General features: G+C 46.3%; 1 protein-coding gene across 1 annotated transcript; it reads right to left on the bottom strand.

Moving 5' to 3' along the window:
- Positions 1 to 775: 775 nt before the first annotated feature.
- On the bottom strand, positions 776 to 15,332 carry LOC142767321 (uncharacterized). The gene is made up of 3 exons (XM_075868804.1): positions 15,323 to 15,332; positions 8,832 to 8,945; positions 776 to 939 (listed from the first exon to the last, which is right to left on the bottom strand). The coding sequence occupies exons 1-3, from the start codon at positions 15,330 to 15,332 to the stop codon at positions 776 to 778; spliced, it is 288 nt and encodes a 95-aa protein (XP_075724919.1).
- Between the last annotated feature and the right edge of the window lie 204 nt (positions 15,333 to 15,536).

Raw genomic sequence — 15,536 nt, 5'->3', positions numbered from 1 at the left:
ATTTGAAATTTAGAAAAAAAGGCGTCCAGTTGTATTCTCTCAACCCTTATTCACTTAACGACTCTACTTGTCATCAGTACTCGCCCGTCGCGAATAGCCGTATATAGTGTGTGGGTGGGAACCGCATTGGTTAATACCTATATATTCCTATTACAAGTGCCGTCGATATACTGAAGCGCTTGTAGCGACGTCGCGGCGAGCATAGGCTATAGCCCAGTCCAAAGCTCGTCACCGCCGTCTGTGATCCAGTGACAACTGGCACAGCAGCTGCAAAGCTGCCTCCTATAGCACAGCGCTTCGGGGATGCCTCACTGTCATCACATGCCAGTTGTCGTGTGATCATAGACGGTGGTGGCGAGCTTTGGGCGGGGCGGCACCTATACTCGCCGTGACGTATACCTATACGTCACGGCGCGTATAGGTCACGGCGCGTATAGGTCACGGCGCCGTGACCTATACGCGCCGTGACAAGCACATCAGTATATATGTCGACGGCGCCCACCCCTCTTTACAAACTTTCATTAGGTCTACACTCTCGGGGCAGGAGAAGAATGAAGAACAGACAATACAAAGGGAAGTTACGCAAAATAGCAAACGTGCATGCCATTCGGTCTCACCCGCAGGTCACGGTATGGAATCCCGGCCACGGTGGCATTTTCGGTGAAAGCTATTAAGGCTCGAGGTCAGTGTGCTTATATTTAGGAGCTCGTTATACAATCCCAAATGCTCGAAGTTCCCGAATCTTTCGGCGTCTCTAGAAGTCATATGAGGATTTTCAGGGCGCGAAACCACAACAATTATTATTATTATTATTATTATTATTATTATTATTATTATTATTATTATTATTATTATTATTATTATTATTATTATTATTATTATTATTATTATTATTATTGCAATGCCGCCTCAAAGGGGCATTCCCGCTGGCAACAAACACTCGTAAAATGTTATCACCTTTTAAAATTGCTGTTCCCCTTTTGTGGCCTTACATGTATTGGCAAGCTGGCTTCACCTCCGTAAAACGCCCCTCATTCAGAGCGGCTAAGCCTATCCTGTAGCTCGTTGAGTGTCGTAGGATCTGAGCTGTTACGAAACGCTCCATATTGTCTGCTCACATTCGGATTCATGTATACCCCTATTTAGAAACATAGAATTGGTCTATAGTACACCGCAGCCAAAGTGGTATGTCATCGGTATACCTCCCTGTCATTTCCAGTTCATATACCTCTAGTGCCCTTCGTCAGAAAGCTTATGACACTAAGAAGTTGCCCATAAAAAAAAAGTCATGGCTTTTACACGCCCGAGCACAAAATTTTCTCGAATGAATATTTAATCATCGTCATTCGAAGCCTGAAAAGTATCATGTTGGAGTTTTGTACTTATCGCAAATTTTCTACTGCGCAGTTCTGAATACCAATACCAATGAACTGTCTCAAAGCGAACGTGCAGATATGTCATGAGAAATGAAAAAAAAAACCGTTCGCAGTGTTAAATTTGTTTTTTTTTTTTTCAACGGTCTTACTTCAGCACTTAAAACCCGCTAGTCATAACGCTCAGCTATGGGCAAGGTATGGATTCCTGCCCATCCGCACTCAGAAAAATATCTTTAAACGCCGTGAAATGATCGGTTCTTATGTAGCTGCATGGCAAGCTGCCTTCCCGTGCCGAGCAAGAGCACAAGAGGCATAACCAAGAGAGAGTTGGAGGAATGATGATTGATTTGTGGGGTTTAACGTCCCAAAACCACCCTATGATTATGAGAGACGCCGTAGTGGAGGGCTCCGGAAATTTCGACCACCAGGAGTTATTTAACGTGCACCCAAATCTGAGCACACGGGCCTACAACATTTCCGCCTCCATCGGAAATGCAGCCACCGCAGCCGGGATTCGATCCCACGACCTGCGGGTCAGCAGCCGAGTATACCTTAGCCACTAGACCACCGCGGCGGGGCAGAGTTGGAGGAATCCAACCCTCTTTCTTACGTTGCATACAACTTACGTTGCATGAAAACTATAGACTTAAGTGCTGTCTTTATTCACGTATATCATGACACGACGCAAGCGAAGCACATAAACCTTGAATATCAACGTTATTTCTCATTTCCTGTTCCAATACATGTATATTTTGTATAAATTTGTGGACTGCGAAACGTATGAAAAAGTATCGTTATATATATATATATATATATATATATATATATATATATATATATATATATATATATATATATATATATATATATATATACTCGTTGTTTGGCTTATAAATGGCGCTGACGGTCACTCCCACTTCTAAATTCACATATAAACCCCAAAAAGTCGATGGAGGGACGGCCGCTGTGATAGCTCAGTGGTTAGAGCATCGAACGCGTTATTCGAAGGTCGTGGGTTCGATTCCTGCTCACAGCTGGTAATTTTTTCATCCACTTTTCTTTCTTCTTTTTTCTTATTTACATTCCATTGGTTCTAATAACTTCCCCTGTACATTCCTTGGCATTACTGTCTGTTATATCTCATTAATATTGTGTTAAACCACGGAAATACGAGCCCTTAGGTATACACTTCTCTCCCTTATATATATATATATATATATATATATATATATATATATATATATATATATATATATATATATATATATATATATATATATATATATATATATATATATATATATATATATATATGAAATATGGCACAACGGGAGCGTTGTCAACAAGGATAAATATATTTATTTCCAACAGTTTCGGGAGGGGACCTCCCTTCATCAGGGGATGATCCCCTGATGAAGGGAGGTCCCCTCCCGAAACTGTTGGGAAATAAATATATTTATCCTTGTTGACAACGCTCCCGTTGTGCCATATTCCATACCTTCACGAAGACTAACTGGCCCATTGAATTATTACTCCCACTATATATATATATATATATATATATATATATATATATATATATATATATATATATATATATATATATATATATATATATATATCCGTGACCTATAATAGAAAGGCAGGAAGCTACAAGGTAGAGAAGAATCTCAAATAATGCCAGAAATTTTTATACTTCTCATAATCTGTATTGCGCATCAGACAATTACCTTTTCATTATGAAAGTTTGATATTCCTGTAAGAGAATAACAAAAACAAACGTTCAAAAGAAGGAAAGGCCTGCATAACTTGGCCTGGCGTGAGCTTGTGCCACATCTCGGCGAGATACCAAGCGAGGTTAGAGTGTATTCAAGAGCGAGGTTAGAGTGTATTCAAGCTGTTGATTGATTGATATGCGGGGTTTAACGTCCCAGAACCACCATATGATTATGAGAGACGCCGTAATGATGGGCTCCGGAAATTTCGACCACCTGGGGTTCTTTAACGTGCACCCAAATCTGAGCACATGGGCCTACAACAGTTCCGCCTCTACCGGAAATGCAGCAAGTCGGGATTCGATCCCGCGACCTGCGGGTCAACAGCCGAGTACCTTAACCACTAGACCACCGCGGCGGGGCTATTCAAGCTGTCAAACATTTAATTTGGGCACTTTGTTTCACTTCTCCATGATTAGGTTTGAATTACTATATATGACTTTATTTCGTGACAGCCTATAAGCAAGCTGCGCTGCTCAACGATACCTACAACATTGTACTTCTGCCCCTACCACACATAACGGTAATGCCCAGCCTTAGCATAGCAACGTTTTTAAATTGAACTTTGATCTAAAAACTTGATCAAACTTTGACCTAAATCTTGGTCACATAGTGCAGCGACAGACAGGAGCGCTGGTATTCGCTAACTCAAAATGAATCAACAGTCGTCACTTGGCGCTCGTGTTATCACTCATGCGATACTCGGATAACGTGAGCGATCCTAGAATTATGGGGGAGAATTCGTCAATGACTCCGCTCCGCTGAACCTACGGATCGGATCTCCCGGGCGTCCAGATTCCTTCTTCTGTTGTCGCCCCACCAAGCGTCGCGGCGAGCACAGGTCAGGGGCTCAAGCTCACGCGAAAGAAAGATGGCCGCAGTTGTCGCTGCATGAATCGCCGAGAGAGAGAAAGAGAGAAGGCGTTCCCTCTCTCAAGAAAACAGGAAGCGGAGGAGGAGGACTTGCACTACGGATGTTGATTGGTCAGAGCCCGGCTCCGAGGGGCGTGTCCTCGAGCGTGGGGTGGGTGGTTATTCCCCGTCGGTCGCGGCAACGGACGGGAAGGAAAGAGGAAGATAGGGAGAGAGGAGGTGGATTTGGTTAACGAGATCGGGCAGGCAAGCAGTGCCGAAAGGCAAGGGGAAAATTTCTCCGGACACAACGACGGAAGACGCACACACGTACAAACGCGCACGAGCTATGTGGAGGCAGCTTTCATCTGTTTCATTCAGTTCCCTCTTTTTTTTTTGTTTCTTCGAGCATCCACAGCGGCAGGCGAAAAACAATTTTTGTGTTATTCCCTCGGCTCGGACGTTATTTCACCTGGCAGTGGAAGCTGTACCGTTCTCTGATGCCGCTTCCTTTCGAAGCTAATACGAGAGATTTCCTCTTCTCCTATTTCAAAGCCCATGTTTTCCGTTTTTCCCAAAACATCGTTTTCTTTTTCTCCACGCTGAGAACATAAGAAAATTGCAATGGAAAATACTCTCGATGAGAAAAAACGTAAGAGCGCTCGTTTGGAGACGTTTGTTGTCATGCGAAAACTAGGAGATAACGAAGTGTTAAAAACTACCTCGAGGGAAGGCAGACTCGTTCTCTGGGGTCTCGTTAGGGATAGCTCTCGCTTTAGTAGCAGAGAGAAATTCGTAGCTGTTTAGAGGGAGACGTAGTTAACCACCGGTCACTCATTTGCTGCGTAACAACTTTATAAGGGTTAGTTGGTTCATATTTATGCGTGTGTGTTCATATTCTTGCATGTCTGTCACTGTCGAGCTGTCACTATGAGCGAAAAACCTGAAACAACTTGTTAGAAAAAAGTAGTAATGACAAGATATGTGACGTAAGACGTTATGCATAATATAAGAACGATACATGAACTAAAGCAGAGTTTGACGTTACGAATGAATCGACACACGATGAAGTATGAGGTGCGAAATGCACCATGCGAAACCATTTAATTTTACTTAAGCTTCACTGCATCAGACCAAAATTATGCAATGAAGCACTTTTTGTGTATTGTGGTGAAGCGAAGTGACAACTCGTGCAAGATCTTGAAACATGATGTCAGCACTTAGCTTAACTTTAACGCGATAGTGTTAGGTACCACGTTTCAGTGATATTTTGGTGTCGGATTCATTGTTCGTGAGTGAAAAGTAGGCGTTGTCCGTCAGCCAGAATTCGATATAGAGGCTAATAAAAAAAATTGGCAGATCCCACGCACAGTGGGAATCGATGATTTGCGAAGCACGAATGAGAAAGGTTGATATGGATCTTTAAAATCAGCACAACATTACGAGGTGTAGGTAAATGATGCCGTACGTGACTTCCGTGTCATGATTATCATGTTTGGATGTGTCGTTTACCTTCATCATCTATTCACGTCACGTGATATCAAGTTTAGTATATGTGGAGCTAGCGAAACGGCCGCGAGCACGCTATGAGCGTGGTGCGTTGTCATGTTCTTACATGACACGTATGCCAGGATTATGTTTGCACCAGTCATAAATTTCGTCATCCATTGACGTCACGTAACAGCAAATTTGGTAAATGTGGAGCTAGCAAAACGGCCGCGAGGGCATCATGAAGGGCCCAATATACTCTAATGTAGCGTTGACGCACGCGCACACTGGGCACAGCGACGCTATGTTAGCAAAACACGAGCACTCTGTAGTCTGACGCCAGACGCGACCAGCGTCCGTCGGCGCGGCCCGACGGCAACCGGAGTGCAATGCGACATGCTGCATTTCGCGCCGGTGAGTTACCCAGACAACACTGCGTCTCCCTCTTTGAGTGACGGAGAGACGCCGGATGCGCAGAAACACGCATGCGTCAAAGCAACGCAGCGCGGCGTGCGCCTGCGAGCATATGGCAGGACCGGCGCCTGGCGTGGCAACGCCAGCGTGACGCGACGAAATGAACACCAGTGAGCACGTGCACCCCGTCATGTCGAAATGTATTAGAATATTGACTGTGGCACGTAGTCATGTTCTCACATGACACGCATCTCATGATTATCATGTTTGCACCAGTCACATATCTCCGTCATCCGCTCGCGTCACGTATTACCGAGTTTGGTAGATGTGAAGCTAGTGAAACGGCCGCGAGTGCATCATGAGCGTAGCATGTAGTCATGTTGTTACATGACGCGTATATTATGTTTATACCACACCTTTGTTATTCATTCACGTACCGTAATACCAAATTTGGTATATGTGACGCTAGCGAAACGGCCGCGAGCGCATCATGAGCGTGGCATGTTGTCATGTTGTTACATGACACGCATGTCATGACTTTCATGTTAGGGTTGGTCGCTTGTGTTTGGCATGCAATCATTTCATACCATACCAGTTTTGCAACATGCCATGTGAACGAAACCACCGCAAGAGCTGCAGGACCATAAAACGTAAATCATGACATTCATGACATACATGTCATGATTTGCATCTTGTGACTACTTAAATATGTTCTTCATACATTTATGTTATGCGATACCAAGTTTGGAGCTGATACCATTATCGAAACGGCCAGGAGAACTAGAAGCCGTAAGCGGCTAGATAGATGGATGCGCTCAATGTCGCCGAAGTTCGCTAAAAAATGCTTCGCATTTAAAATGCACAACGGTGCATACACCTCAGTCGATTCGAACGCTGAAACCATCTTCTAAGTCATTGTATATGATCCCCCCCGCCTTTCTCTCAGAGGTTTGTGCAACCAATGTGCTTTTGCAATGCCTCCGGAGTTGGAGGCATTGTTAATAGGCTTGTGCACCTCGCTTTGTCTTTCACTGCCTCCGGCATCGACCCACCTTTGACCAAGCACTGCAGTGACGTCATGGGATGACGACAACACGCGACAGCATGTTATGTGGTGTGACGCCATTGAATTCAGACAGCTGTGACGTCAGGATGATGTCACATGGTGACGGCATCCCGTGATGATCATTTTTGCATCACACACCGCCAACGTGAGAAATCGGTCAATGTTCGTGTTCGATAAGCCATCTAAGGCTTTCGCCTTAAAAATTAAAAAAAATGATGAGGCTTGCACTGAGCCATGAAAGACAAACCAGTGAATGTGGATGATCCTAGTGCTAATCTGGTTGCTGCTAAGTTTCACCTAGGTGGTGCAGGCTGTTTCCAAGTTGCTTCTAGCTCGTTTCTTGGCTTTACCTAGGTGATGCTATACGTTCATTCTATACGTTTTATTCTATACGTTCTATTCTATACGTTAATTCTCAGCGCAGAGATGTACTAGTTAAACGATGGTTATATCACAGACATGACACAGATTTCTAAACTCCAGAGATAGAAACTAGCTTTGAAACCAAGCGTTCGCACTTCTATTAAACGTACGGCACGTCGTCATTGGTGTAGGCCTTCCCTTGCTTCCGGGTGTCCTTGCAGTCACCGTTGATTTTCCTGTTCTTCAGTATTCTCTCGTTGTACGTACTCGGGTTCTTCTGCTCATTGCTGTAGAAGACTCGCTCGCTGGATTTCGTGCCGACCGGTTGTGGCCCCGCGATCTCCGACGTCAGTGTAGCTCTGGCCGACTGGGCTGACTCTATACGCCATCTCCTGACGCCGATCTTCGACGACAGCGTAGCTCTGGCCTACTGGACTTGCTCTACGCCATCTCCTGACGCCGACAAGGGCTCTCGCCAGTGGTGCCCCGTCCTCGGACTCCTGCAAACGTATCCAACTTTCCTGTCTTTTCTTTACTTCCGTCGTTCGCTGTCGCTGCGCCTCGCTCTCTCCTTCCTCTTTCTCCATCTCTTTATCTTTTAATCATATTCTTTTAAGCCCTTCTCTAGCCCCATCCTTCGTGAGCTACTGTTGAGGTGTCCTCCCTCTGAAAGACAGTTACGAGGCTCACTTTTCTCTTCTTTTCACTTACAATCACTCCCCCCCCCCCCCCCGTTGCAGTAGCTTCGCAAGCCCTTATTGAGCTAACCATTGCCTTATTCATTTTAAGTGGAGCAGCGGCGAGTAGGAAAAAATACCCTATTGCTGTGGCACATACGTGTTTATGATGATAGTTTCTTTTATAGGCCACACACACAAATTGAGGCAGGGTTAAACAGCTTCCTTGAATTTTTTTTGTCCGATTAAGAATTGAAGCCAGGTCTTCTGCTTGGCAACAGGTGGTCTACCACGGAGACATTCCAATGCTTGAAGCTGTTGCGTAAAAAAAAAAGCTATAAGAGCGTGATGTAGTGGTATCGGTCTTCTTTTAACGCAGGTAATATTGAGAGGCAGGATCATAGAATCGCACCAGCCTTCAATCGTGCAAATCGCGCAACGAACGAGCAGTTTAAAACTACCCACCATACCAAAGTGTGCTGCTACACACCGGGTGAGTGTGGCACCTTACAGGCACGCAACGAGTACTTTCCTTATTTAAAAAAAGAAAGAATTATGGCGTAGGAAACATTTTGCAAATGCACCTGCAGTAAGCACTCTCTGATCGCCTGAAACAACAAACATTTCTGCTGATGGTCTCTGTCCTTTGCCCTCTGTTATTTCTAACGTACATTAATGACCTTCCCTCTGTTGTTTCCTCGCACATTTTTCTTTTGGGGGACGATTGCGTAATGTTGTACGAAATTAAAGCAGATAACGATGCTAACGCTCCTTGATAAGATCTATATGCTATATCTAATTAGCGCCGTCGATGACAAACTGTTATTATTATTATTATTATTATTATTATTATTATTATTATTATCATTATTATTATTATTATTATTATTATTATTATTATTATTATTATATTTACCCAATAAGAAACACAAACCTAAGGTCGGAGAGTTAGTAAGCAAGAGAAAATGATAATAAGCACTAAAATCAACAGTCTACCGGAGAAAAAAACTACAAACAAAAAACGAAGATGTAGAGAGAACATGTCAGAACACTGCAAAATGTTCTTATTGTACATGGAATGTGAAGAATATATATATATATATATATATATATATATATATATATATATATATATATATATATATATATATATATATATATATATATATATATATATATATATATATATATATATATATTGTAAAGAAGAGGAAGTACTCCGGCGCAGAGGCAGCAGCATCGAGTGTGCAGCAGCGGCTCGAGCTCGGAAATTGCGGCTGGTGCATCGCCTTCCAAGCCTTCCAAGCATCAACCCTTCTGCTTAATAAATCTCCTTTATAATTGGTGGAGCCGTGCCGGGTACCGTCCCTTACACCTTCCCGCTACCCTCCTGGAACTCCGTTCTCGACGGCTACCTTCTGCTATGCCGGACGCCGATCAGCAGACGCTTCCATCTCTTCCGGCCACCTGTCCAGGCAGTGTTCCTCAGCGGGAGCCTCCAATCTTCAGTGGAACAGATGACAACGACGTTGAAGAGTGGCTCTCGACTTTTGAACGGGTGAGCGCTTTAAACAGATGGACGGACGCGGACAAGTTGACACGCGTTTCGTTCTATCTCGCGGGTGTAGCCAGCCTTTGGCTTAGAAACCACCAGGCAGACGTCCGAACGTGGCCGCAATTTAAAACGTCGATTGTAGCCGTCTTCGATCGACCTGCCGTCCGAAAACTTCGTGCCGAGCAACGTTTACGCACACGCGCACAAGAAACGGGTGAAACCTTCACAAGTTACATAGAGGACGTCGTCGATTTGTGCAGACGCGTGAACGCCGAAATGACGGAAGCTGAAAAATGTAAGCACATCCTCAAAGGGATTGACGACGACGCTTTTCAAATGCTCTTGGCGAAAAGCCCGACCACTGTTAACGACGTAATTAGCCTCTGCCAAAGCTACGATGAATTGCGGAAGCAGCGAGCTCTGACAAGACGTCCTCCAGCGCACGATTTGGCATCGCTGTCTAGTGTGATCAGTGGTCATGACCACGCGTCACTAATGGCCGAAATAAAAGCATTTGTCCGCGAAGAAGTTGCACGACAGCTTTCCTTGGTGCCTTTCACACCAGAAGCTACCACAACTTTACCATCGTATCTACGTGACGTCATTCAAGGAGAGGTCGCCGAGGCCTTACCAGCTGCTCGCGAGCCTAATCTTGTGGCTGCTCCTCTCACCTACGCCGCGGCTGCAGCCATGCCAACTCGCAAGGCGCCTGCGCCTCCGTTCCAGCCTCGCGCGAGCTATCCCCCAGCTCCAGTTCACTGGACCAGCACTAACACCGCCAACCCATGGCGCACCCTCGATAATCGCCCGATATGTTACGCTTGTCGATACCCCGGACACGTCGCAAGGTATTGCCGCCGCCGGACGCATATCACCAATGAAAACCGCCGTGAGCCTTTCTTCCCGCTTGACTCCAACACGCGATATGGTTCCTCCACTCCAATGCCAGCCCGCTACCAGGACGACCACCGCCCTCGGCCGGGACGTCTTCGCTCGCCCTCTCCACGCCGCCGCTCGCCTTCTCCTATGCGTCGACGGCCCGCACCTAACGAGGAGGAAAACTAGACGACGCAGTTCCTGAGGCAAGAACTGCGCAAGTTTCGGTTTGCCCAAGTCCTCATTTGTCACCTACCAATGTTATTGATGTGTTCGTCGAAAATATCCCTACTGTCGCGCTTGTAGATACCGGTGCAGCTGTTTCGGTTATAGATGCTGGATTTTGTCGCTCAATTCGTAAGGTTACGACGCCTTTCTCCGGATTATCGCTTCGCACAGCCAGTGCTCAACCTGTTCAACCGACCGCAGTATGTACAGCCCGCGTGACAATTCAGGACGTTCTGTATACGATAGAGTTCGTGGTTCTTTCATCATGCTCCCATAATATTATTTTGGGATGGGACTTTTTGTCGCGTCATAACGCCGTAATCGACTGTGCTAGGGCTGAGGTCGAATTTTGCTCACTGGATGACCAAGCGTCCGTCGACACCCAGTTTGCCGCTAAACTTGTCGTTAGCGATGACACCTACATCCCTCCATGCTCCTTTGCGTTCGTGCCAGTTTCATGCAGCGCGATATCCGACGGCACGGTCTTCTTCACACCATCTCCAATATTCGTCGCCCGAAGAGCCCTCCCCCTGCCTTTTGCTGCTCTCGATCTTGTAGAAGGGTCAACCACAATGCCAATTTATAATCATGAGTCGTCGTCTTTATCCCTACTTTGTCACGAGTGCCTTGGCCACGTCGAGACAATCAGTTCTTCCAGAATTATATCCGTCCCCGATGAGGTGCCTTCTACCTCCGTCTGTGAACTGGCTGTCGTCTCAGCGCCTGACTCAACGTCGGCAAACATATTTCAACCATTCATCGCTGCAGATTTGACATCTTCGCAGCGTTCACAACTCCTCACCATTCTTGAGAGCTACCGCCACTCTTTCGACGTTGAACAAACATCTCTCGGCCGTGCCTTAGCAGTAGAACACCACATCGACACTGGGTCCCACTCACCGCAGCGACAACGACCATATCACGTGTCCGCTACAGAACGCCGCGTCATTGCTGACCAAGTAGACGACATGCTTCGCAGAGGCGTCATTCAACCTTCACAGAGCCCATGGGCGTCTCCGGTGGTTCTCGTCAAAAAGAAAGACGGTTCTATTCGTTTCTGTGTCGATTTCCGGCGATTGAACAAGATCACGCGAAAGGATGTCTATCCACTACCGCGCATTGACGATGCTCTGGACAGTTTGCAGGGTGCCGAGTTCTTTTCCTCGTTAGACTTGCGGTCAGGCTACTGGCAGGTGCCTATGGCGGAGGCTGATCGCCCCAAAACCGCTTTTGTCACGCCAGACGGCTTATATGAATTCACCGTCATGCCCTTCGGACTTTTCAATGCACCTGCAACGTTCGAACGAATGATGGACAACATCCTGCGTGGACTAAAATGGAAGATATGCTTGTGTTACCTCGATGATATCGTGGTCTTCGCCCCTAACTTTGACACACACTTACGTCGCCTTCAGCACGTCCTTACTTGCTTAACTAACGCCGGTTTGCAATTAAACCTCAAAAAATGTCGATTTGCCATGCGTCAACTGAACATTTTGGGCCACGTTGTTTCCAAGGAAGGCATCCTCCCGGATCCCGAGAAATTGCGAGCTGTTACGGCGTTTCCTAAACCTGCCACCATCAAAGAACTTCGAAGTTTCATCGGCTTGTGTTCGTATTTCCGGCGATTCGTCCGAAACTTCGCGTCTATTATATCACCTCTCACGCAACTTCTCAGCAGCTGTAAAGACCTCTTATCGTGGTCCCCTGCCTGCGACGAGGCTTTCACCACCCTGCGACAGCTTCTTACGACGCCACCCATTCTACGCCATTTCGATCCTGAAGCTCCAACTGAAATCCACACCGACGCCAGTGGTGTAGGCCTGGGTGCTGTGCTCGCACAGCGTAAACCGGAACATCAAGAATACGTCGTGGCATATGCTAGTCGCACACTTACCAAGGCTGAGAGCAACTACAGCGTCACAGAAAAGGAGTGCTTGGCCATTGTGTGGGCCCTTGGAAAGTTTCGCCCATATCTATATGGTCGTTCTTTTGACGTCGTGACCGACCACCACGCGCTGTGCTGGCTTTCAACGTTAAAAGACCCATCTGGCCGCCTCGCTCGCTGGGCGTTGAAAATTCAAGATTACGACATACGCGTGGTTTATCGGTCAGGACGGAAGCATGTTGACGCCGACGCCCTTTCCCGTTCCCCCCTGTCCCAGAATGCCACAGCTGACTCCGCTTGCGATTCCACATTGTCATCGCTTGACTTTGACACCATTGCTTTCGAACAACGCAATGACCCGTGGACTGCGTCTCTCCTCAATCATCTCGCCGACACTTCTGAACTCCCAAAGACGCGAACGCTTCGGCGCCAAGTTCCACACTTCTCGATACGTGACACGCTTCTCTATCGACGTAACTACGCACCAGAGGGACGCAAGTGGCTGCTCGTCGTTCCACGAACCCTGAGGTCGCAGATTTGTTCCTCTTTTCACGTTGACCCACAATGTGGCCACGCAGGAGTCTTCAAGACCTACGAAAGGCTTAGACATCGCTACTACTGGCGTGGCATGTATACCTTTGTCCGCAACTTCGTCCGCTCTTGTGCCGAATGTCAGCGCCGAAAATCTCCACCACACGCCTCCGCCGGTGAACTGCAGCCTTTACCATGCCCTTCCCGACCCTTTGAACGGGTTGGAATAGATATTTATGGGCCACTTCCATTGACTCCGACTGGCAACAGGTGGATAATAGTTGCTATCGACCACCTAACGCGCTATGCTGAGACCGCTGCTCTTAAAACGGCTACAGCACAGGAGGTTGCCACTTTCCTACTGCGTCATTTTGTGTTGCGTCATGGAGGCCCTCAAGAACTCCTCAGTGACCGCGGCCGCGCCTTCTTGTCCGAAGTCATTGAAAAATTGCTCGCTGAGTGTGCTATTGTACATCGCACATGTACCGCTTACCACCCACAAACCAATGGGGCTACCGAGCGCTTTAATCGTACTCTCGGTGACATGCTATCCATGTATGTGACGCCTGACCACTCTAACTGGGACTTAGTTCTCCCATTCATTACATACGCCTATAATACGGCAACGCAAGCGACAACAGGCTTCTCCCCTTTTTACCTCCTCTACGGCCGTCACCCCTCCCACACCATTGACACCATTCTGCCCTATCGACCAGACGCGTCCGAGTGCCTACCGATCTTGGACGCCGCCAGACACGCAGAAGAATGCCGCCAGTTAGCTCGTCGCTTTACCTGCGATGACCAAAACAGGCAAAAAGCAATTCATGATGCCCAGACCTCAACTCCCGTTTTTCTTCCGGGATCTCTTGTATGGCTGTCAGTGCCGCATCGCACACCTGGGCTCTCTTCCAAACTTCTGCCAAAGTACGATGGGCCATATCGTATTGTCGAACAAACTTCGCCAGTAAACTACCTCATTGAGCCTCTTACGCCACCATCAGACTTGCGACGTCGCAACCGCGAGGTTGTACACGTCCAGAGGCTCAAGCAGTACCACGGTTCAACGCCGCCTGCCCAGGACTAAGTCGCCAGGATGGCTCCTTTTTTTCTCCGTGGGGCCATTGTAAAGAAGAGGAAGTACTCCGGCGCAGAGGCAGCAGCATCGAGTGTGCAGCAGCGGCTCGAGCTCGGAAATTGCGGCTGGTGCATCGCCTTCCAAGCCTTCCAAGCATCAACCCTTCTGCTTAATAAATCTCCTTTATAATATATATATATATATATATATATATATATATATATATATATAATGTGCGTGTGTGTGTGTGTGTGTGACGTATGAAGCGATGGTTAGGAGAAGTAGATGAGGAAGAAGAAGAGAGAGTAGAATAAACAAGGGGAGGGGTATGAGCCAGGCCACGTCGCCCATTCATCATAGCGTCATATATATATATATATATATATATATATATATATATATATATATATATATATATATATATATATCAGAGAAAAAGATAATTGTAATGATATATTAAATCGAATACATGAAAGCAATGACTGTGAGCTGAGTACAGATATCGAGATCAAGAAAGTAAGAAAAATAAAGACTCTGCAATCCTCGTGGTTCAGAGTTCGCGGAGGGGGGCGTGCGCACGCATTGTTCTGATCGTACACGGAACTAAAAACTAATACAAATGAGCAGCTCAGGGCACGTTATGACACCATAAAAGAGCTTGAAAAGAAATAGCAAGTCGTCACGGTTTTTTTTTTTTTACAGAGAAGTTATCGCAACGACGGTATACCAACAGTCCTAAAACGACATTCCCAGTTATTAATACTAATGCGGTGGTTGCGTCTGCGTTAGGATTTTTCGTTTGTTTCTGGAACCCCTCTAATGTGTTACTGTTGCATTCTAAAGTCTCATCACACATCACTGATATATATTCAAGTTGGAGAAGACAAAGTGTTGTGTATAATTTGCGGTAGAGTGTAATGGTTGCATCTGCATTAGGATTTTTTTTTGTTTGTTTCTGGAACCCCTCTAATGTGTTACTGTTGCATTCTAAAGTCTCATCACACATAACTGATATATATTCAAGTTGGAGAAGACAAAGTGTTGCGTATAATTTGCGGTAGGATGTAGGATATAACTGAATTCTCTTTATATTCCGCAGACGGAGCCGTTAGAACGAAAACGCGTTTTCTGTGGGCAGAAAAGCGTATGTTTTCGTACCCGCCTCCATGGTCTAGTGGCAGTCGCGCTCGACTCGGCCGACTCGAACGTCGAGGGGTCAATTTTCGAACACGCCGGCCACGTTTCGATGAAGGCAAAACGCCAGAGCCCCGTGCACCTATAAAGTCAGGTGCACGCTGATAAACACCAGGTGGCCGAGGCCTCCATTACGGCGTTCCTTGGAATGATATTACAGTGAAAGAGGGGAAAAAAT

This window comes from Rhipicephalus microplus, chromosome 1 (genome assembly GCF_043290135.1).
Source record: "Rhipicephalus microplus isolate Deutch F79 chromosome 1, USDA_Rmic, whole genome shotgun sequence".
In the NCBI taxonomy this organism is placed as follows: domain Eukaryota; kingdom Metazoa; phylum Arthropoda; class Arachnida; order Ixodida; family Ixodidae; genus Rhipicephalus; species Rhipicephalus microplus.
The sequence above is the reverse complement of the archived record's forward strand: the minus strand, read 5'-3'. Positions and strand labels throughout refer to the sequence as shown.

Excerpts from the sequence above, each read along its gene's own strand:
- LOC142767321 (XM_075868804.1), bottom strand. Across the intron at positions 940-8,831 it reads TAATAATAATAATAATAACA|TGTTTGTTGCCAGCGGGAAT; the intron begins GTTTGTCATCGA and ends ACATTTTACGAG.